Raw genomic sequence first — 22,098 nt, 5'->3', positions numbered from 1 at the left:
CTGAAAGCGTCATGAGAGATGTATTCCTAGCTTCAATATCTGTTGTAGGATATCATGGGGAAGATGAAATTATCTTCAGTTTTAGATATGGAGCATCTCTGGAAATGTCATCCTCTCTCTCTCTGCTGTAGAGCATTGTTATGGCTTGACTATGAGGTGTTCCCCAAACCTCAGGAGACAATGTAGCAATGATCAGAAGTGAAAGGATTTGCTATGGAAGCTGTGACCTAATCAGTGGATTCATGCATTTGATGGATTAATATTTTGAAGATACTACCTAATATTTTGAAGATATTACTGCACTGGTTAACTGCAGGCAGGTAGGGTGTGGCTGGTGGAAGTAGGTCACTGGGGTGTGCCTTTGGGATTTATATTTTGTCTTGGCACCTCCTCCTCTCTCTCTCTCTGCTTCCTGGTGGCCATGACTTGACAGCTTTCCTATGCCATGCCCTCCTTCCACGATGTTCTGTCCCCCCTCAGTCCTAGAGCAATGGAGTTGGCTGACCATGGACTTAATCTCTGAAACCATGAGCCAAAATATCTTTTTTCTGGGCTGGGGCTGTAGCTCAGTGGTAGAGCGCTTGCCTATCCCATGTGAGGTACTGGGTTCGATCCTCAGCACCACATAAAAATAAATAAAATAAAGGTATTGTGTCCATCTACAATTTAATTTTTTATACTGAAAATGTATATATATATATATATATATATATATATATATATATATATATATATATACTTTTCCTTCTCTAAATTGTTTTTTTGGGTATTTGAGTCACAGTGACCAAAGTGACTAACACCAGCATCATGAGAAATGAAATCCTGGCTCAGTTTTTGTTGGAAGACATCATCAAAGATGTAGTCTCTCCTTCTTTTCCTTCTTCTTCATCTGTGATGTTCCAAATATATTCTGGGCACTAGAAATACAGTAGTGAGTAAATAAAAGTCTTTGTCCACGGTGACAGCTTTAAATATGACTATCCCAGTTAGCCATTGCTATCTCACCAAAACCCACCAAAACTTAGTGGTGTAAACTACAACCTTTCTATTCTATGATTCTGTGGGTCAGGAATTTGGGAAGGATTGGTGTGTGTCTGCTTCACAATGGCTGGGAGCCAAAAGTTCTGGCTTAAATAGTTGGAGATGGCTGGGATGTTCATCTGGGGTCTTGTATTTGAGGCCTTGGTTTTAGCTGTTGGTTGGTGCTGAAGGATGTTGAATTGTGCCCCGCCCCAAAATATATCCTGGGGTCCTAACTGGTGTAACTATGTATGTGACTTTGTTTGGAAATAGTCTTTGCCAATATGACTAAGGTAATGATTAAATTAACTGATATTGGACTAGGTTGGGTCCTAAATCCAATGATGGTTGTTCTTTTAAAGAGAGAATGGGCACAGTGATGCACGCCTATAATCCTCACTATTCCAGAGGCTGAAGCAGGAGGATCACAAGTTCAAGGCCAGCCTTGGCAATTGAACAAGACCCTGTTTCAAATTTAAAAAATAAAATAGGGCTGGGGTTGTGGCTCAGTGGTAGAGTGCTTGCCTAGCATGTGTGAGGCACTAGGTTCGATTCTCAGTACCGCAGATAAATAAATGAATAAATTAAAGGTCCATCAACGTCTAAAAATTATTTAAAATAAAATAAAATAAAAAAGGGCTGAGGATTTATCTCAGTGGTGAAGTGTCCTTGGATTTAAATACTTTGGGGGAGCATGGCTCTGCCAATACCTTGGTTTTGTATTGCTAGCATTGGAACTGTGAGAGGGTAAGTTTCTGTCATTTTAAGCCACCAACTTTGTGAGTATGTAGCAATGTGTTACAGAAGCTCTGGGAAACAACACAGCTAGGGTTCCTGGCTCTTCTCCATATTGTATCTGTGGGGCTGCTTGTCCACAACCTGACCTCTAATTTCAGGAGCCGGCAGACCCTGTCCCCCTGCCCCACGAACCCAGCATTCATCCTCCCACAGATGAATCTTAAAGAGAAGAGCAGACCTGGCTTGGTTCACTATTTAAAAAATTTATTTACATATAAAATAAATAATATGAATATTAATGGATAATAACAACAATAACAATGACAAAAATATTAATAAAACCAAGAGTGTCCCGCACTGACCTATAGTTTTCCCCAACTTCTTTCCCTGGTTCTCAGGAAAACTGAGTGAGCTAGGTCTTCTGAGCTAGGAAAGCTGAGTCCCAGAGAGGACAGCACACTGGCACCCAAGTCTGCCGGGACGGGAGTTGAGGTAAGGTATAGTGCTACCCCGGGTCCAGCCAGGGTCGGGGCTTGGGGTTCAGGTCCAGAGAAGAACGCCTCCCCATAGCCTTATGGTCGCAAGCAGAGTGATGGTGAGGCTGAGGTGCGCAGGGCCAGGCTGGCCAGGGGCACCACTTCTGCGATACTGGCCATCTTGGACCGGGTGGTTACAGCCACTTTTAGAACAGCACGAGACATTGAGACGGGTCAGGCTGAAGGTGTCCGCCATGTGGGAGCCATGGCACCAGGAGGCAGTCGCACAGCCTCTTATGGTGTAGCTCTGGCTCTCCAGCCCTGAGGAAAGAGAAGACCGAGTGAGACTCCCAGCTCTCGGGCCTGGGCCTGGAATTCTCAGATGGATGATGTACCACCTTGCAGTGGGGGCCATGTCCTCTGCCACCTGGGCAAAGCAGTAATTCTCAAAGTGTGGTCCAGGGACCCCTGGTGGTTCCTCAAACCATTCCAGGAGTCTGTGAAGTCAAAATTATTCTCAAAATAATGCTAAATTGGGCTTTTTCAATCTCAAGTACACAGTGGAGTTTTCCAGAAACTCCAGGACATGCGATATTGCGAGAAGCTGATGTAGAAGCAGAAATGAGAATACAGCTATCTTCTATTAAGCCAGACTTTAAAGAGACAGTAAAACAATGCCAATCTTCCCATTACTTGATTTTTTTAATACTTTTTTTTTTAATACTGGGATTGAGCCCCGAGGTCCTCTAACACTGAGCTACATCCCCAGACCTTTTTATTTTTTATTTTAAGACAAAGTTTTACTAAGTTGATGAGATTGGCCTTGAACTTGAGATCCTCCTGCCTCAGTCTCCAGAGTCACTGGGATTTCAGGTGTGTGTCACCGTGCCCAGCTTTCATTTTTCTGTTTTGGAAAAGATAAGTCATTTTTCATTTTAAAAAATATTACTTATGTTAATGTATAATATAGAGTTTTTCTGTTATCTTATTAAGTAAATATAAATCATGTTATAAATTTATTAATAAACCTTTAGTTTTTGTTTTAATTTCTAGTTAGTACCCATCTACAGATATAACTGTCATAACAATTTTTGAGAGGTGAAGGAGTTTTGAAGCCAAAATGTTTCTGCCTGGCATGGTGGCACCCGCCTGTCATCCCAGGGGCTCAGGAGGCTGAGGCAGGAGAATTGCGAGTTCAAAGCCAGCCACAGCAACTTAGCAAGGCCCTATGCCACTTATCTTGTCTCAAAATAAAAAATAAAAAGAGCTGGGGATGTGGCTCAGTGGGTTCAGTATTGATACCAAAAAAAAAAAAAAAAGTTTTGCCTTCAAATGTTATCCATTCTCAGGATGTTAGATGTCCACAGGAAGTCCCACACACCTACAGGAAATCCCACCCCTAAAGAAGTCCACACCTCAATGGCAGGAGGGTCCATTTCCTAACTCCTTACTACAATTGGACCCTCCTAAAGGAAGTCCCGCCTTTTCCGTAGGAAGATCCCCCTTGGTTAAGTTCAACTGGAAGCCATCCTCCTTCAGATCCTTCTCACCCCCAGTAAGTGTCCCCTCCCAGCTTTCCAGAGGGCCTCACCATTAGTGCCTATGGCTTCCAGACAGTGATCCATGGGGCCATGGCAGTCGATGAGGGAAGTCTCTGTGGGGGAGCATCCATGGGTGCTGTTGCCCTCACAGCTATAACACTGGATTCCATTTGGTGGCAGATTTTGAAGTTCCAGGACTAAGAAGAGAAGAGACACAAGAGACCAAGGAATGAGCAAGCGGATCCAGCCACAAGTTTCCTCTCCAGAATGCCCAAGTCCCCCCACCCCCAGACATCATAGAGCCACCTTGTGGTCTGGAGTTTGAACTGCACCTTCTTTTAGGGGTGGATTCTCAGCCTATGGCAGAAACCCAACTGTCAGCTCCCCCTGAGCCCCACTTCTGACCAGGCACCATGCCTGGCCCTGGATAAGCAACTGTGTGAGACAAAACAGTCTCTGCCCTCTTGAACTTACCACTTAGAGCGACACTGTCTGATATAGAAGCTACTGGCCACATGTGGTTACTTAAATTTAAATTAATCGGTGTTAAGTATAATTTAAAACTTCAGGTCACATTTCAGGTGCTCCATAGCTACATACAGTAGTGGTTACCATATTGGACAGCACTGAAATAGACATTTCTGTAACCATGAAAAGCTCCGTTGGACAGGACAATGGGAGAGATCTGCATTGTAATGGGGAAGATGGATTGTGGAAGTCGCCCTGAGGATGAATGTGAAAGCTGAGATTTCATAGATGAGAAGCAGCCAGCCAGGAGAGTTCCCGGGGAGACCTGTTCCAGGTGGAGGGTGGCCTCATTGCAAAAGCCATGGCAGTTTGTAGAGAGTAAATGAAGATCGCCATGCAAACAGGTGCAGGGTTATGCAGATCACAGCAAGGCTTTGGGTTTGATTCTAAGAGGAAGAGGAAGTCATTGAAGTGCTCGAGGAAGGAGCTTGGCATGACCAGATTTACATTTAAAAGTCACTCTTGCTGCGGTGTTGAGCTTGGGTGGCAGGAGTGGAGAGTGGGCCCAGGGTGGCGGCAGCGGAGGTAATGAGTGGTGTAAAGAGTCCAGAGATGCAGAGGCAGGAAGCATAAGCCTTCTTGAAGGACGGATGGTCTCACTGAATTCTTACGAAATTCTTTGATGAAAGGCTTATGAAGCCCCCCCCCCCCCGCCTTTTTTTGGTACTGGGAATTGAACCTGGGGTGCTTAACCATTGAGCCACATCCCCAGCCCTTTTTTGTACTTTATTTAGAGACAGGGTCTCACCGAGTTGCTTAGGGCCTCGCTAAGTCACTGAGGCTGGCTTTGAACTTGTGATCCTCCTGCCTCAGCCTCCCAAGTCGCTGGGATTATGGGCTTGTGCTACCGCGCCTGGCTTGCTAGGCCCATTTTTCAGAGAGGACGTGGACAGTCAGAGAGCAGTGGTCTGTCCAAGAGTGGGTGAGTGGCAGTTGGCCCGGAGAGTCTGCCTGGGTGAACCTCCCTGTCCCAGTCCCAGGCCTCATGCCAGTTCCCATGCCCCTTACCTGGGCCCCTGTTGCATTTGGTTGTGTTACAGCACTGCAGGAAGTGGAAAGTGTGGTTGTTGTGAAAGCCAGTGGGACCTGGGCAGCCAGGAAGGTAGCCACAGCCCCGAGAGTGTTGCTCATCCCTTGTGTTTCCTGTGGAGTCAAAGAGAGAGGTCAGAGGTCAGATCATGGATGAGGGCCGAGACTGGGTTGCCCATTGCAGTAGGTATTTGGCCATTCTCTGCTTCTCCCTTTATCCCTTTGCCATTTTATTTTGGGTAGCATAGAGTTTGCCAAAAGACTACATTTTCCAGCCTTCCTGGGTCTCACTGTCATGTGCTCAAGTTCTGGCTAATACGATATAAATGGAACTACTTTGTGGAAGAAGGAAAACTTAAAAAATGAGGAGTCCTTTTTTTGGCCCCTTCTTACTTCCTGGAACTTGAATATGAGGCCTGGCATTCTGGCAGCCATATCAGACTATGAGGCAGTCTTGAGAATGAAAGCGCTATGTAAGAAATGAGGAGACATCTAGGTTGCTGGTGACTCTGGAGCTATCCTAATGGCCCTGGACTTGGTGAATGAGAGAAAATTAGATCATTTGCTCAAATGTCTGTCATGTTGGGATCTCTGCTAAGTGCAGCCTTGGGGAGAAGCAGAGCAGAAAGGAGAGGTTGCTGGCAGGTGGGGGCTCACCTTCCAGGCTCCGGTGGGTCACCACCTCGACACACTGCTCTCCAGGGTAGCGGCATTGCAGGCTCTGCTCCCGTCCCCTCTCGCAGCTCATGTCGGATGAGGTGCAGGAGACACATTCAAGGTAACGGCCATAGGGGGAGTTGCGTGACCGAACTAAGTGGAAGAGGGACAAGCGGGTGAGACTATGGGCTGAGCCCTAGTCTCTCAGGGCCACACCTCCGCATCAGTTCCTCCTTATTCCACCACGGGGGCATGTGACTCCTGCGTCTAAACCATAAAGGAGGTTGCAGCTTCTGCCTGGTTCTCCCTCTCGGATCAGGATCACTTGATTTGGTGGAAGCCAGCTGCCATGTTGTACCATGAGACTTCTGCATGTGTGGGTGGGGGCCCAGACCTTTGCCAAAAGCCATCTGAGGGGATCTTGCCTGGGAGTAAAGACACCCAGAGAGCCTTCAGACAACTGCAGCCCTAATTGACATCTGAACTACAAGAAAGACCCTGAATTGGAGCCACCTTGCTAAGCCACTCTGGGATTCTTGACCTCCAGATACTTTGTAAAACAACACCTGCACATCTGTGGCAATCTGTAAGACAGCAATAGATACCTCGTACACTACCTAATTGGCGGAGTGATCAAAGTCTCCCTTGATTGATTCATGATAGCTTTGCCTTTCACACAGACCTTCTGGTCCGAGCCAACTGGATCAGTTACTTTTCCCTGGAAACACTGGGTCCTTCCTCTGCCCAGGCCTTGGCTCATACTGTGGCCCAGCCTGGCACGCCCTCCCCTTCCCGACCCAAGACATCTGAGCTGAGTTGGGGCCAAGACTTAAAGAAGGGACAGGACTGTGTGAGCCAAGGGCCTCAACTGGCAAGCCTGCGGAGATTAGGTGAATCATGGCATCCAAAGCCAACTCATCTCCCTCAAAGAAAAATACCTAAAAGGCCAATAACCCGCGTCTTCTCACATGAACTTCGTGAAAAAGGAAAACATAAATTTCCATCGTGACCAACAGAGCTGTCTCACCCCACACAGGGGTCTCCTCTTCTCAGGCTACTCTGTGCAGGACTCGGACTTAGGCCCTCTCGTTTCTCACAGCATAGATTCTCTCCCAAGCTACCTGTCAGCATGGCTTCATTTCCGTCCCTCTGCTGGTCACTCACAAACTTGTCTCCAGAAGTCTGAGCTCCAGACCTACATGCCCAGCTGTCTCTTGGGTGCCCCCTGGCTGTCCCCACCTGAATCTCCACTTGCCCTGCTGTGGTTTGGATAAGATTTGTTCCCATAGGTTCCGGTGTCAGAAGTTTATCCTCAATGTGATGATGTGAGAGGTGATAGAACCTTTAAGAGGTTGTTGTTGTTGTACCAGGGATTGAACCCAGGGGCACTTAACCATTGAGCCACATCTCCAGCCTTTTTTATATTTTGTTTAGAGACAGGGTCTAACTAAATTGCTTAGAGCCTCCATAATTTGCCGATGCTGGCTTTAAACTTGTGATCCTCCTTCCTCAGACTCCCAAACTGCTGGGATTACAAGTGTCTGCCACTGTGCCCGGCTCAGACACTGTTTTATCTTTTCTATTTGACTTTCTTTAGAAATAGAGTCTGGCCAGGCACAATGGGGCATGCCTGTAATCCCAGCTTCCCAAGAGGCTGAGGCAGGAGGATCCCAAGTTCAAGACTAGCCTGGGCAATTTAGCAAAATCTTTTCTCAAAATAAAATAAAAAGAGTTGGGGCACTGAGGCTGTGGCTCAGTGGTAGAGTGCTTGCCTAGCATGTGTGAGGCACTGGGTTTTATTCTCAGCACCATGTATAAGTAAGTGAGTAAAATAAAGGTCTTCACATCTAAAAAAAAATTTTAAAAATAAAAAATAAAAAGAGTTGGGTCATAGCTCAGTGGTAGAGCACTTGTGTAGCATATGTGGGCCCCTGGCTTCCATCCCCAGCACTGAAAAAAAAAAAAATGAATTCCAGATGCTCAGATTTATCTTCACCATCATCCCCCCCCAAAAAAAAAAAAAACTTAAAACAAAAAATTTTTTAAATACCGGGGCCTTGCGCATGCCAGGTAAGTACTCCACAACCGAGCTACATCCCCAGCCCCTCTTCTCTTGCAGTGCTGGGGATGGAATCCAGGGCTTCACGTATGCTAAGCAGGCGCTCTACCACTGAGCTACATTCCCGGCCTTGCATGGGGCTTTTTAAAGGCTGGTCCATTTCAGTTTTGCCCTTACCCCTGGGAACACCTGGGGTGCTTTCCAAAGGCTCTTCAGCTTGGCACCTGCCTGCTGCATCACAAGTCTGCTGCAAGTCTGGCTCGGTTCTGTGGCTTCCCAGCTATTTTTTGCTGAGTTTCTTGAAGTCTCACCCTATGCACGTGCAGCTTGCCAATGGCTTGAGGGAAATATGTTTGCAGATTCGGGGACTCCCTTCTCTGTGGTCCCATCTATTCCAGGATTGTACTACCTCTCCTTTTCCAGACACTCTGGCACCCCCAGACTCCAACCTGTCTTCTCCGTCTAGCGACTCTCTCTCTGGGCGGGACTCCATTTCCCCTTCTCAGCAGCGATTGCAAAGTACACTCAGGGGAGAAGCCAGGCTGCCTGCCCCTGAAACTCAACTTCTGAGCTTCACTTGTTTCCAAGACTAGTGCCTCAAGTGTCTTCCCCACTGGCTGCTCTCCAGCGACTTCCAACCATTGTTTGTCATTTGTCCGGTGTTTACAGCTGTCATTGGCAAAAACGTCACCCTGGCACAAGTGACTCCATCGTGGTCGGAATCGCACATCTCCTTCCCACATTTCCCCATCACTAAGGCCGGCACCTATCTGCCAAAGAGCTCTTCGACCCAGTCCCTTCTGTCCCTCTGCACAGCTGACACCCTTGTCCAGCCGCCCTCCTCCTCTGCACAGCCTCACCCACCTCATGAGGTTGCCCCTCATCCACTCTTGCTTCCCTCCGCTCTGTCTCCCATCCTGAGGGCAGAATGATTGGTTTCCAAACATATATGTGATTGTGAAAGTCCCTCCTGTGTGGGGTCCTGGCTTCCATCTGTGATCCCCTGCTTTCCCAGGGTGAGGTCCGTGTTTCTCACCACAGGCCACGAGGCCCTATGGGATATGACCCGGCCAAGTTCACCTGCTCATCCCCTGCATTTCCTTCCTCCAGCCACTCCAATCTCACCCTCCTCCGGCCCTTTGAATGGGTTGCTTCCTCTGCTGGAAAGCCCTCTCCAGGGGCTCGTCACCTTTCACTCCTCAGCCACCAGGGTCTAGTTTAGCTGCTGCTTTCTCTAGAAGCCCTTCTCTGAGCTCAGTCAAGCATGGCCCAGGGTCCCACAGACCCTGCTTTCCTCACCCCTGCCCGGCCCCTCTGCCTGTGCCTCTCAGGTCCAGCCCTGATTAGTCTCAGCAGACCCATCTGGTGGTTGGGTCTGACACCATTAGCACCCCACCCCACACACTGAACTGCGAGTCCCACGGAGGCGAGGCCCAATCTTGATCAGTTCTGTGTCCCCAGCATTACGTAAGTACAGGATGTGATTTAACCAACTACTTGAAGCTGTCACAGAAAGTTAAGATGGCATTAGAAGTGGGGGTAGAGGCATATAAATTATTAGATTTCTGAATTGACAGAGGGTGTCCCAAGCTCCTTGGGGACCCTTGATCATGCCCAACTTTCTCCCTAGAAGGCTCATGTCCCCAGGATCCAGCGGAGGCCCACCTGGGATCTGTTCCTGCACTGACCACAATTGTTAAATATCTTGATTGTCGTCTCTGATTAGATGCATTCCTTAGACCCAAGTGTTAGTGCTTTCCTTAAGCACATCTACCTGAGAAAGGAAGACAGTGTCTTCTATTCTGACACTTCCTTAAAAATTGCCAGGCGCCATAGGGCACTTCTACAATCTCAGTGACTCAGGAGGCAAAGGCAGGAGGATTGCAAGCTTGAGGCCAGCCTCAGCGAGACCTTCAGTCTCAAAAAAATTAAATAAGAAAGGATTGGGGATATAGCTCAGTGGTAAAGCAGCAGCCCTGGGTTCGATCCCCAGAACCAAAATAAATAAATAAATACTCCTGATGACATTTTCTTTAAAATGATCATCTGGCTCCGTCCTGCTACCAGTTAAAAGTTTGTGGTTCAGATGGAAGAGAATCAGGATGGATGAAGAAGGAAGACCCAGTGCTTTCTAATGTCACTGTGACTGCACTGACCTTTCTCAACTTCCTTCTTTACCAGGGCCAGAAAGAGGAATCTCTGCTAACAATGCAACATGGGTCCCTTCCTTCCTCACCCTCTCCTCTCCTGCGGAAATTTGGGAGAATTTGACTCTTTCTAAGTCTTTTTCTACTGACCAGAGCCTAAAGCCATGAAAGTCAGGGAAAGGGCTTATGGAAGTTTCTTCCCCCGCCCCCTTTTTAAAATTGTCCAGATCAAGGACCAGGGGACTTTCCCAGCTCACTGCAGCCTCTCATTCTCTCCTCCCCTCTCCTCCCCTTCTCTATGGGTACACAGGATTGAATCCAGGGGCACTTAACCACTGAGCGACATTCCCAGCCCTTTTTCTTTGGACACAGGACCTGGCTAAATTGCTTAAAGCCTCACTAAGTTGCTGAGGCTGGCTTTGAACTTGCAATCCTCCTGCCTCAGCCTCCTGAGCCACTGAGATTACAGGCATGTGCCACTATGCCCGGCGCATGCGCCTGCACTCTCTCTCTCTCTCTCTTTCTGAGATAGGGTCTCACTATGTTGCTCAAGCTGTTTTCAAACTCCTCGGCTCAAGCAATCCTCTCTGTCTCCCAAATAGCTGAGACTGCAGGCGTATGCTTGCTGACTTTCCTTAAGAACTTTGAGTCTCTGCTTGTGGCTTGGCCCCTTAGCATCTATTGCTTGGATCATTTCCTGTCCCCAAGGAAAAATTAGATAAAAAAAAAAAAACACACACACACACACCAGCAGGACACCTCATTTACCTCTCAAGCATGCGTGTGAGACTGTTAAGGGAATATGTTGCATCTTGTACAGGACAACCATCCATGCAAATGTGTGGGCCAGGTGTGAGTTTATAATCGGGAGCAGGACTGGGGATAGTTTGAGATGAGGAAGGGTGGATTCGGGGAAAGGTTGGAGTTGTAGACAGTGTGGGGATCAAATGAAATTGGGGCTGGGCTTGGATGGGTTTGAGTTGGGGTTGGTATGGGGTAAGGTATGCAGTGGAGGTTGGGCTGGTGTAGGATTGGGGACAGGATTGAGATGGTAATGAGGATGGGCTGGTTGGGTGTGTTGCGGTGGTGAGAGATGCCCCCCCCCCCCAACACTCACCAGATTTGGGCTGGTTGCACAAATTGAACCCACACACGGTCTCGGTAAGGCTGATGATCTGTGAGCCGGTCCGGTAGCTCATGGTCCTGTTGGTCTTCTCTGAGTGGGCACAGCCTCTCTCCACCACCTCCAACTCTTCTTCACTTGTGAGGAAGGTATCTTTAGTGCCCCTGAGGCTCCCCTGGGCCCAACCAATCTGTGACACTCCTAGTCTCTGGGCCATCTACTCCCAGGGCTGATCCTTGCCGGGATTTCCCTCTTTTTATCGTCCAACTCTGTGGTTTCCTAAAGTCATCTCCCACTCCACCCCTCATAGGGACACCCTGCTCTCTCTTAGTGACCCTATCACTGGGACTTTCTGGATCCATCTACCCCTTACCCCTCCCCCACAGCTTAGTGATCTCAACAGGGAGAAGCCTCTAATAGACATTTTTGTTGTTTTTTTGTTTTAGTACTGAGGATTGAACCCAGGGATGCTTAACCACCGAGCCACATCCCCAGCCCCTTTTAATATTTTATTTAGAGACAAGTTGCTTAGGGTCTTGCTAAATTGCTGGGGCTGGCTTTGGATTTGGGATCCTCCTGTCTCAGCCTCCTGAGACACCAGGATTATAGCGTACACCACCACACCTGGCTGACCTGGAACCCTTGATCTTTCTGCTTCTGCCTCTTAACTAGCTGGAATTGCAGGGCTGCACCACCACAGCTGGCCCAAATATTTTTTAAAGGAATGGAAGAAAAAATATACTGGTAAGCCTATCATAGTGGTGCATGCCCGTAACCCAGCTAATCAGAGGGCTCAGATAGGAAGATTGCCAAGTTCAAGACCAATCTGGGCAACTTAGCGAGACCCTGTCTCAAAACAAATTTTGGAAACAAGGGCTGGGGATGTCGCTCAGTGGTAGAGTGCTTGTCTAGCAGGTGGGAGGTTCTGGGTTCAATACCCAATAATAGAAACAAAAGAAAAAAGATGTAGTTAAAACGCCCTGTTTGCACTTCCCAAATCTAGTTCCCTTCATGTCCAGTCCAGAGGCAACCATGTGTAAGTAGCTCTTACACTATGTATGCAGAACAATATGTATTGCTGTTTTCTGTGTTGTATTACTTTTTTTTTTTCTTTTGGTACTGGGGATTGAAGCCAGGGGCACTTTGCCAGGGATAACACACCCAGTCTTTTTTATTTTATTTCAAGACAGGGTCTCACAAAGTTGCTGAGGTTGTCCTGGAACTTAAAATCCTCCTGTCTCAGACTCCCAAGCTGCTGGGATTACAGGCAAGTGCCACTCTACCTGGTATGTTTTCCATTTGTTTGTTTGTTTGTACTGGGGATTGAATTCAGAGCTTTACCAAGGCTAGGCAAGTGATCTACCACTGAGCTGCATCTCCAGCCCTGTTTTCTATGTTGTAAAGCTAATAGAGGGTATCATGCTCTGCAACATGATTTTTTTCCTCTCAACCTTATGCTTTTGAGATGGGTCTACCTGTAGACACCTGAAGCTTGAGTTCCTTTCTTTCATTGTTGCATAGCATCCCATTATGTGATCATACCATGGCGTCTCTGCTGCAGACAGTCTTGAGATTGTTTCCAATTTCCCATAGCATGAACACTGCTGCTGAGAATATCCTATACATGTGTCCTTGGGCATCTGTGACCAAGGGTCCCTGGAGTTTCTACATTCCTAGAGTTGAACTGCTGGCTAGGGTATGCTGATCTTCATCCGAACTAAATATTGCCAAATTGTTCTGGGCAGCGTAGGTGCTGATTTACCCCCTATCACAGGGTCTGTGTCTTCACATCTTCACCAATCTGCATGTTGTCAATATTCAACTTTATTTTTGGTGTTGGGGATGAAGCCAGGGCCCTGCTGCAAGCTAAGAATTCACTCTATCACTGAGCTATAACCCTAGCCACTATTCAGAATTTTAAATGACTGCCAGTCTGGCAGGTGTGAAATGGGGTGTGTCTGTCTGTTTCTCTCTCTCTCTCTCTCTCTCTCTCTCTCTCTCTCTCTCTCTCTCTCTCGTTTGCATTTCCCTAATTTCTGGTGAGAGAAGTTTTCTTGGTCACTTGCGATTCCCTGTTGCTCTTGAGTGGGGCTGGGGAAATCTCACCTTCCCCATATGTGCAGGACTGTGGTCCTGCAGAGGTCCTGGCCAAGGGCGCACTCTTCCGCCTGGTGGCACCCTTTGTCGTCACACTGCATGCACCGCAGGCCCCAGGAGGCTGGGGGAGGGAGAGAGGGAAAGGAAAGGAGCGAAGCTTACACGTTTGGTCACAGGATCTGCCTCCCCGCCTCCGCCCTTTGCCCCAATACCAGGGCCAGCTCCAGGCCCAGTCCCCTGTGGTTTCTGTGCCACATCCTTCCCGCCCGTCGGTTCCAATGCTGGGTTCCAATCTATTCCTGTCCAACATTCTCTGTCCACAAATCCTTCCCCAAAGTCTCGCCAGTGCCCTTCTCTTTAATTCTGCCCTCGAGCAGCATCTCTCCTGAAAGCCCTGTCCCCGCCTCTCAACCAGGACGTTCTATCCCCGCTCCCTTTTAGGTCCCCTCCCCTCTCCTGGTGCCCTCGGTTTATTCCGTCTCTAAACTCTGCCAGGGCGCTCGAGCCTCACCCTACCATTTCGACCTAGAGGCTGTGCCTCCTCCTGGTGCCCTTCTGTTACCATCGTCGCCCCGCCACCTGCGCGCCCCAGGTTCTACCCCCCTCCATACCCTCTCTCCCACCTTCCCTTCCGCCCATCGGTTCTTTCTAAAAAAGAAAAAGAATTTGTTTTCGGTTCTGGGGATTGAACCCAGGGGCTACACCCCCACCCTTTGTGTAAGTTGCGAGGCTGGTTTCGAACTTGTGAGTGTTTGGGATTCGGATCCCCAACCGCTGGTCCCCGCCCCTAGCTCCTCTGGGTCCTCCAGACCCCGCCCCTAGCTCCTCCCCGCCCCTCTGTCCCCGCCCCCAGCTCCTCCCTGATAGCCTAGTCCCGCCCCCAGACCCTCTGCCCAGGTGTTAGACGCGCAGGGTAGCTCTCCGGGTGTGGGTCTCGGCCCTCCAGCCCTCCGGGCCGACTCCCTAACCCTGTCCACTTTCCTTGTCCAGGGCCCTATTCCCGCCAGCGGGCCTCCCAGACATCCCTTTCACCCCGAGTTTCTGAGTTATTACTCATTCCCGGCCTCCCGCGGCGCCGAGAGCTCTCTAAGTTATTCATTGCAGCCGCAGCAGCAGCACCTCATCCCCCCGACCCCCCCAACACACCGCCGCTGCCATCTGGACCTGACTCAGTGTATTTCCCATTTCCTCTTATTTCTCAAACCCATTGCCCTACACTTTTCCGGGGGAAGCGGGTGAGACCGTGGTGTCCGTGAGTGGATATAGAAGGGAAGTGTCTTCGAGGGACGAGTCCAGGGGTCTCTCAGCACCTAGCTCTGAGATGCTTGGCTCCAGTCTCTTTAGATTTTTTTTTTTTGTAAAATGCGACGCTGCCCTCCCTGGATCCAACAGAGTAGAGAGCCTCGTGGGGCGCCGCTGGGGAGGGGGGTGTCAGAACCCCACTTATTCAAGAATGGACTGTGCGATCTCAGACCGGTTACTCAACCTCTCTGTGCCTCAGTGTCCTCTGTGATATGGATTAATATAGTGCCATCTGCCTAGTTTGAAATTGCAAAGGAGCTTAGAAGGGCGCCTGAATGAAGAAAGCACTCGCGAAACGGTCGCCCTGGTTAAATATCTTCCTTCAAGTAGTATTTTTCTTTTATCTTTTTCTTCTTTCTTTCTTTTCTTTTTCTTTCTTTTATTTATTTATTTTTTGTTCCAGGGCTTGAACCCAGGGGCGCTCAGCCCTGAGCCCATCCCCAGCCTTTTTTATTTTTTATTCCGAGACCGGGTCTCGCTAAGTGGCTGAGGCTGGCTTTGAACTTGAGGCCCTCATGCTCAGCCTCGGGAGCCGCTGGGATGACAGGCGTGCGCCCCCCGCCCCCGCCGGCTCCACGAGTCCCTGAGCACTCGCCCAGTGCCGGCTCCTGAGCCACGTGAGGGTTCACGGGGATCTTGATCATTTTCAGAGCCGAGAACTGAGCCCTGCGGCTCCGACCAACCAGAGTCCCCCACATCCCCACCCGACCCGTGGCAGCGCCGTGTCGCCGGCCGGGGACACCCAGCCCCTACCTGGAACGCAGGTCTGAAGCAGCAGCAGGAGCAGCGGCAGCAGCGGCAGCGGCGGGCGGCCCATGCTCGGTTCTCGGCCGGCCTCCGGGAGCCTCCCCTCTGGGTCTGACCTCCCGGGAAGGAGACAGTTTTGTGGCCCTGGGGGCGCCACCCAGACGTTTCGCTAAAGGTTCAGTCACCGCAGATGCGTGGGCGCCTCCCCTTCCTCCCCTTGGGTCTCCTCCACACCACAGGACTTCCCCTCCTAGGGGCGGGGAGCTGGGCAGTTACGTGGCTTGGCCGTGACTCACCGCGGTCACGGCGCCGTCATCCAACTGCCTGGGTTCAAATCCCAGCTCTTCCTCTTCCTGCTGGACCTGGGGCAATCACTCTTCCGAGCTGTAAAATGAGGATAAAACTTGTGGCCACGGTAGATTGGATGTGGCTGAGTGTTAGATAGCACTTTTTTATTAGCTTTATCGGGGGTGTTGATGGTATTGTGATTACGAGAAAAAAAATGCCTTCATTGCTGAGTTGTGCTGGGAAATATTTGGATGTGAAATGACATGAGGTCATTTACCTTAAAACATTTTAGCCCCCAATAGATATGTCTGTTAAGAAAAATGTCTTGCAGTTATGTGGGAAAATAGTTCTTATTTTTTAGAGGTCCTCATTGAAGTATCCAGGGGTGAATATCCTCGATGTTGATTTGCTTTAAAATACTTTAAAAGAAAATAAAGACATAAAAAAGGCAAAGTATTGCATTAACTATATCAAATTTACAGGAGCTTACTATGCCATTCTATCTTCTTTTCTCTGTGTTTCTAAATGTGTATAATAATGGGAAAAAACAGTAAAATAAAATGGCAAAAAGATAGCCTCCTGTTTCCACCAATCAGCAATTTAATGCAGGGGAAATATGCAGAACAGCTGCTAGCCACGGTGGAAGCCAACATATTCCTTCACATTGACCAAGGATCTAGTTTGTGCTGGGCACTGGTCCAGAAGCCAGAGACACAGCAGGAAACAAAGCGCAGTTCCCACCCTTGTACCACTGTCCCTGGGGAGTAGGTGTTCGCTATCTCATCTTCCACTGTGATAAGCACATGGAGAAAACAAAGCAGGCTGAAGGGACACAAGGGTGCAGGTGAGGAGTGAGCTGTTTTAGGTGGGGTGATCCAAAGGGCTTCCCAAGCTGGTGGCATTTGACAAGTGAGGGAAGAAATCCCGCAGAAGTGTGGGGAAACATTTTCGGGGAGCAGGAACAGACAGTTCAAAGGCCCTGGGGTGAGAATGTGCCTGGTGAGATCTAGGAACTACGAGGACTAACTACCTCTACCAAAATGATTATATTATTGTGATTCTTATTAATTCACTGAAGCTTTGAGCTAATACTTATAAGATAAAGTAAATCCTTTCTTGTAAGAGGTGGGGCCCAGTGGTTCACTGTGCAGGTGGTCCCCAGACTACGACAGTTTCAGTGAAGCTCACCCTGGGTAGGTCACCCTGCGCCAACACGGTCCTCTATTCTGAGCCTGTTTCCTCATCTGGAAAACAGGGCACCCCTTGGGGATGGCATGAAGTCTGAACAAGACGTTAATGTGAATGAGGTGGGGAAATAGAAAGCGGGGGTGCTGGTCTAGGCAGGTTTGAGGTCTAGCTCAGCCCCGGGCTCCAGATGATCTCAGGAAGATGCTTTCCTCCACTGATCCTCAGTTTTCCCACCTGTAAAATGGGTCTGGGGTAGGTGGGAGGCAGACATCTCCCAGTGAAAAGAAAACTCAGGGATGAGGACCCTCAGAGCTGTAGGTGAGCTGTGGTCACCTGGTGGGTGACCTCAAAGCCGGTCTTTCCTTTTTTATTTAAGGATGAGGGAATTCACCTGGAGCTCACCCCACCTCACATAGCTCTGGCCCCTCCCCACCCTGTGTCTCTGTGTTTCCTCCCTTTCCTTTGTTTCTGACCCTCTCTCTTGCTCTCTCTGGCTCCCTCAAGTTCTCTCTGCCCCGTGTCTTTCTGTCTTTCTGTCTCTCTGTCTCTGCTTCTTCCCCCTCCGTCTCTCTCTGTTTCTGAGTCCGTCTTTTTCTCTGACTCCTTCTCTCTGCCTCTCCCTCAACCAGCACACACCTGTAAGTTTCCGGGTGACGTAAGGAGGGAGGGACAGGCAGGGGTCAGGGCCCTGACAGCTCAAGAAAAGCAGCAGGAATGTCCCCTCCTTCCTCCCAGTGACTCACCTGGGCCTCACCCAGCTCGTGCCTGCCGGGGCTGTGAGTGAGGCCCTTGGGTTTCGGGGGGCTTCCCCGGACAAAGGAGAGGAGGAATTTGTGCAGAGACAGAGACAGCGAGAGAGCAGGAGAGACAAAGCAAGGGAGAGACCAAGAGACAACAAGAAAGATAGGAACAGACTAGAAGGGGGACAAAGGGTCAGAGGCGCAGAGAGAGAGGGGGTGGGGAGAGGGAGATGGAGTGGGGAGGAGTGACCAGGCGAGAGTAAGAATGTGACCCCCAGTGGCCCTCAGAGAGACAGAGACATTGTGAATCTGTGACTGTGTCCCTGTGCGTGTGTGCATGTGCCCGTGTCTGGGACTCGCTGATGTTCTTTCTCTGCCCTGTGGAATGTCGCCACCACCACCCCGACGCCCGGCTGCTGGGGAGACAGGGCCCTTATCTGGTTTGGGGCGTGGATGGCAGGGGCAGGGCTACCTGGCCACCTCCTGGACACAGAGGCCCTCTCTACCCAGGGCCTCCCTAGGGAGAGGAAGAGCTGAGAAACCCTTGAGGCCAATACCCTTCTCTTTCCATTTTCCAGGCAGAGATCCAGAGGGGAGTCTGTTTTTGGGGGGCACTGGAGATTGAACCCAGGGGCACTTAACCACTAAGCCACACCCAGAGCCCGCCCCACCCCTCCCTCCCTCCTTCCTTTCTTATTTATTTTGAGATGGGGGTCTCCCTAAGCTGTTTGGGGTCTCACTAAATTGCTGAGGCTGGTCCCTTGCGATCCTCCTGCCTCAGCCTCCCAAGGTGCTGGGGTTACGTGCCCAGCTCAGAAAGGAGTTTCTTCCTCGCTCAATTTTGTTGAGTGCCTTATGTGATGTAGGGTACTTTGCCAAGGACTTTATCTATATTACCTGGTGATTCCTTACCGTGTCCTATTTTACAGATGAAGAAACTGAGGCTCAGAGAGGTGTGGTTGGCTGAATAATGCCCCCTAAAGATATCCAGGTCCTAAACTCTGAGACATGTTGATGTCACCTTACAGGAAAAAAAAGGGGGGGGGAATCTTTGCTAGAGTGATTAAATCAAAGATGTGTGCGTGTGTGTGTGTGTGTACCAGGGATTGAACTCAGGGGCATTTAACTCCAGAGTCACATCCCCAGCCCTTTTTATTTTTTTATTTTGAGGTAGGGTCTCACTAAGTTGCTTAGAGCCTCACTAGGTTGCTGAGGCTGGCTTTGAACTTGCGATTCTCCTGCCTTAGCCTCCTGAACCACTGGGATTACAGGTGTGTGCCACCATGCATGGCTAAATTAAGGATTTTAAGATGGGGACATTATCCTGCTGATCCAGATGGATCCTCAATAGGATCACAAGTGTCCCTGTACAAGGACAAGGAACTGTGACCATAGACAGACGTGAAGAAGGTCGTGAGACAGAAGCCAAGGAAACCAGGGTCAGAGAGGGATGCTGGCTGGGGCTGTGAGGACGGGTGAAGGGCCAAGAGCCAAGGGGAGCAGGAAGACAGAGCCACTGGAAAGCACAAGAAAATCACTCCCCCTGGCATCTCCTCTTGTAGGAGCAGGACCCTGCTGACACCTTGCTGAGACTCACTTCAGTACTAGAGGACAATAAAGTTCCACAGTTTATGCGACTCAGTTTATGCTAGTTGGTTAGAGCAGCCACAGGAAACTGGGACAAGAGGCACAGTCACCCTGAATTAGCTTGCGAGCTGGGCATAGTGGCACATGCCTATAGGGACTCAGGAGGGTGAGGCAGGAGGATCTCAAGTATGAGGCCAGCCTGGGCACCTTGACAAGACCCTGTCTCAAAATAAAAAGCAAAAAGGGCTGGGGATGTCGCCCATGGAGAGCGCCCTGGGATCCCATCCCAGCACTGCAGCTGGTTAGCCTGGGTGTGTGGGGGCGAGGATTTGAACCCGGGCAGCTGGCTCTACTGCCCAAGCTCATAACCACCATGTCGAAGGCTGCTGGCCTGGAGGTTGGGTCAGGACCAGGAGCTAGAAGTTTCCTCCCATTCTTTCTCCATCCCCAGCCTCCTTCAGCTCATCCTCAATAGACCTCTTTGGCCTGCCTTTCTCTGGCTTCATGGTGGGAGGGATGATATAGGGAGAAGAGGGACTCAGAGAAAAACACAGTTTGTGGAGGGGGCAGAGAACAGTTTCCTTGCCCCCAGCACTCTGCAGTTCCTTGCACCACCCAGCTGCACGAGCAGACTTTGTGTCAGCAACTCACTGACCGGTGCCTCCAGTACATATGGAACTTCTATCAGGGCATGGATGTGTTTCTCCCCAAAGGATAAGCTGACATCCTGACTCCCATGACTCAGGAAGGGACCTTATTTGGAAACAAGCTTGCTGCAGATATGATTCATTAGGCTGAGGTCATACTGGAGCAGGGTGGGCTCCTCATCCAACATGACTGGTGTCCTTGTAAGAAGGTGGCCATGTGAAGACAGCAGCACAGGAAGGTGGCCATGTGACAACGAAGACCAGGACGGGACTGATGCAATTATAAGCCAAGGGATACTGAAGATTGACAGCCAATCATCACGGACTGGGAAGAGGCGGGGAAGGATTCCCCTCCAGGGTTTGGAGGGACCCCAACCTTGCTGACACCCTGATCTGGGATTTCTTGACTTCGGAGATTTCAGACTGGTAGACAATCGGGTTCTTGTGTTTTAGGCCTCCTGAGTTGCTGGAACTTGTTACAACAGTCACAGGAAACTAATGAGACTTCTATGAACCAATAAAACCACCAGCGAAGGACAGGAAAGGAAGCACAGTGTAAAATAAAATAAATTTATACCATTTAACTTCTGCTGTTAAAACCAGCCCAAAGGGCTGGGGTTGTGGCTCCATGGTAAAGTACTTGCCTCGCGTGTGTGACGCCCTGGGTTCGATCCTCAGCATCACGTAATAATAAATAAATAAAGGTATTGTGTCCAACTACAACTAAAAATATTTTTTTTAAAAAAGAGCCCCCCCAAATAGGACTTAAAACCAATAGGTATGGCCTGGGGTGTAGCTCAGTGCGGGTTGTTAGGGGAGCTTGGCCCTGGGTTTGATCCCCAGCACCACAAACCACAAGTATTAAATTTCATGGTTCTGTGAGTGGTTTGGGCTACTCTGGTCTAGGCTGCTTTGGCCAGGCCTGGTTAGATTTAGATGGAATTATGATCTGAATATTTGTGTCTCCCCCAAAACTCAGATATTGAAATTCTAACTCCCAAGGTGATGGTATCAGAAGGGGAGCCTTGGGGAGGGGATTAGATCACGAGGGCAGATTCCTCCTAAATGGGTTAATGCCCTCATACCACTGCCTTGAGCCTTCCACCACGTGAGAAAGCAGAGAGAAGATGCCTCTACTAACCAGGAAGCAAGGCCCCGCCAGACAACGAATCTGATGCCACCTAAATCTTGGACTTTCCAGCTTCCGGAAAGGAGAGAAATAACTTTCTATTCTTTATAAGTCACCTGGTTTGTGGGATTTTGTTATAGCAGCTCAAACTGAGACAGACGGCCTCATTCACATTACAGTGATGGCCGCAGTCCAAGGTTTCTCCATGGAAACCGCACGGTCTCCCGTCCCGCAGGAGGCCATCCAAGCCCCACTCGCCCACTGTTGCAAGGGTGCCTGCAGCAAGAGGGTGAGACAGAAGCTGCAAGTCCTCCAGGCCTCGGCTCGGAACTCAGGTAACATCACTTGTGCTACATTCTCTGGGCCAAAGGAAGTTATGAGACCCACTCAGATTCAAGAGAAGAAGAGAAATAGACTCCATCTCTTGTTGGCAGGAGCTGCACATTGACGCCTTCAGGAGTCACAAGAAAAAAACAAGGAGTTTGAGAATATATGGAGTTGGGAGAGACTGTGAAAAACCAGATCTTTGCCCAGGGTGTGGGTGCAAGTTTACATTGGTACAACCCTACGGAAGGTAACTTTGCAATCGCTCTCAAAATTATAAACATCGAAAACCTGTCTGGATGGAGCAAGACCACTTACCACTTTTGGGAATCTGGCACGTTTGCAAAATGAGACGGACACAAAGTTCTTTGCAGCATAGTTTGGGATATCAAATGGTGGGAGGATGCCTGCCTAACCCTGCAACGTGTGGGCACCCAGCAGAAAAAAGAGAGAGGACATGCCTTATGTAACTCAGGTTACATGACTGTCAAGTGTGAAAATCTCGGGTCAGAATAGTAGGTCGAGAACATTGCAGCGTAGAAATGCAGGAAATGTGCCCATACTTGCTTAAAATGTGTATGCATTAAGTAACTTGATGCCTGACGTCCCCTTACCTCCAGTTCCAAACGAAGGACAGGGAAACGTCCCTGCATGCCTGCCCTTCACTCTTTACCCCACAAGCCTTTGTTTGTACAGTGACTCCTTATCCCCAGCCTGATAACCTCTGGGGA

At 49.4% G+C, this 22,098-nt stretch overlaps 2 protein-coding genes across 2 annotated transcripts in view; one reads left to right on the top strand and one right to left on the bottom strand.

The window, feature by feature from the left end:
• Positions 1-2,000: 2,000 nt before the first annotated feature.
• Positions 2,001-15,685, bottom strand: Plaur (plasminogen activator, urokinase receptor). The gene is made up of 7 exons (XM_046455842.2): positions 15,471-15,685; positions 13,425-13,536; positions 11,313-11,455; positions 5,990-6,142; positions 5,312-5,446; positions 3,826-3,972; positions 2,001-2,555 (listed from the first exon to the last, which is right to left on the bottom strand). The coding sequence occupies exons 1-7, from the start codon at positions 15,532-15,534 to the stop codon at positions 2,299-2,301; spliced, it is 1,011 nt and encodes a 336-aa protein (XP_046311798.1). The 5' UTR covers positions 15,535-15,685; the 3' UTR covers positions 2,001-2,298.
• Positions 12,474-22,098, top strand: part of LOC124100323 (uncharacterized) — a 25,358-nt gene continuing 15,733 nt past the window's right edge. Inside the window, exon 1 of the mRNA XM_046455836.2 lies at positions 12,474-12,604. The gene's annotated coding sequence lies outside the window, so the exon portion shown is untranslated. The remainder of the gene's footprint in view (positions 12,605-22,098) is intronic.

The sequence above is a fragment of the Marmota monax genome, unplaced genomic scaffold (genome assembly GCF_021218885.2).
Source record: "Marmota monax isolate L192 unplaced genomic scaffold, Marmota_monax_Labrador192_F-V1.1 WCK01_AAM20220418_F8-fsc00149, whole genome shotgun sequence".
Taxonomy (NCBI): Eukaryota; Metazoa; Chordata; class Mammalia; order Rodentia; family Sciuridae; genus Marmota; species Marmota monax.
Note: the sequence above shows the minus strand (reverse complement) of the source record. Positions and strands in the feature narration are given on the sequence as shown.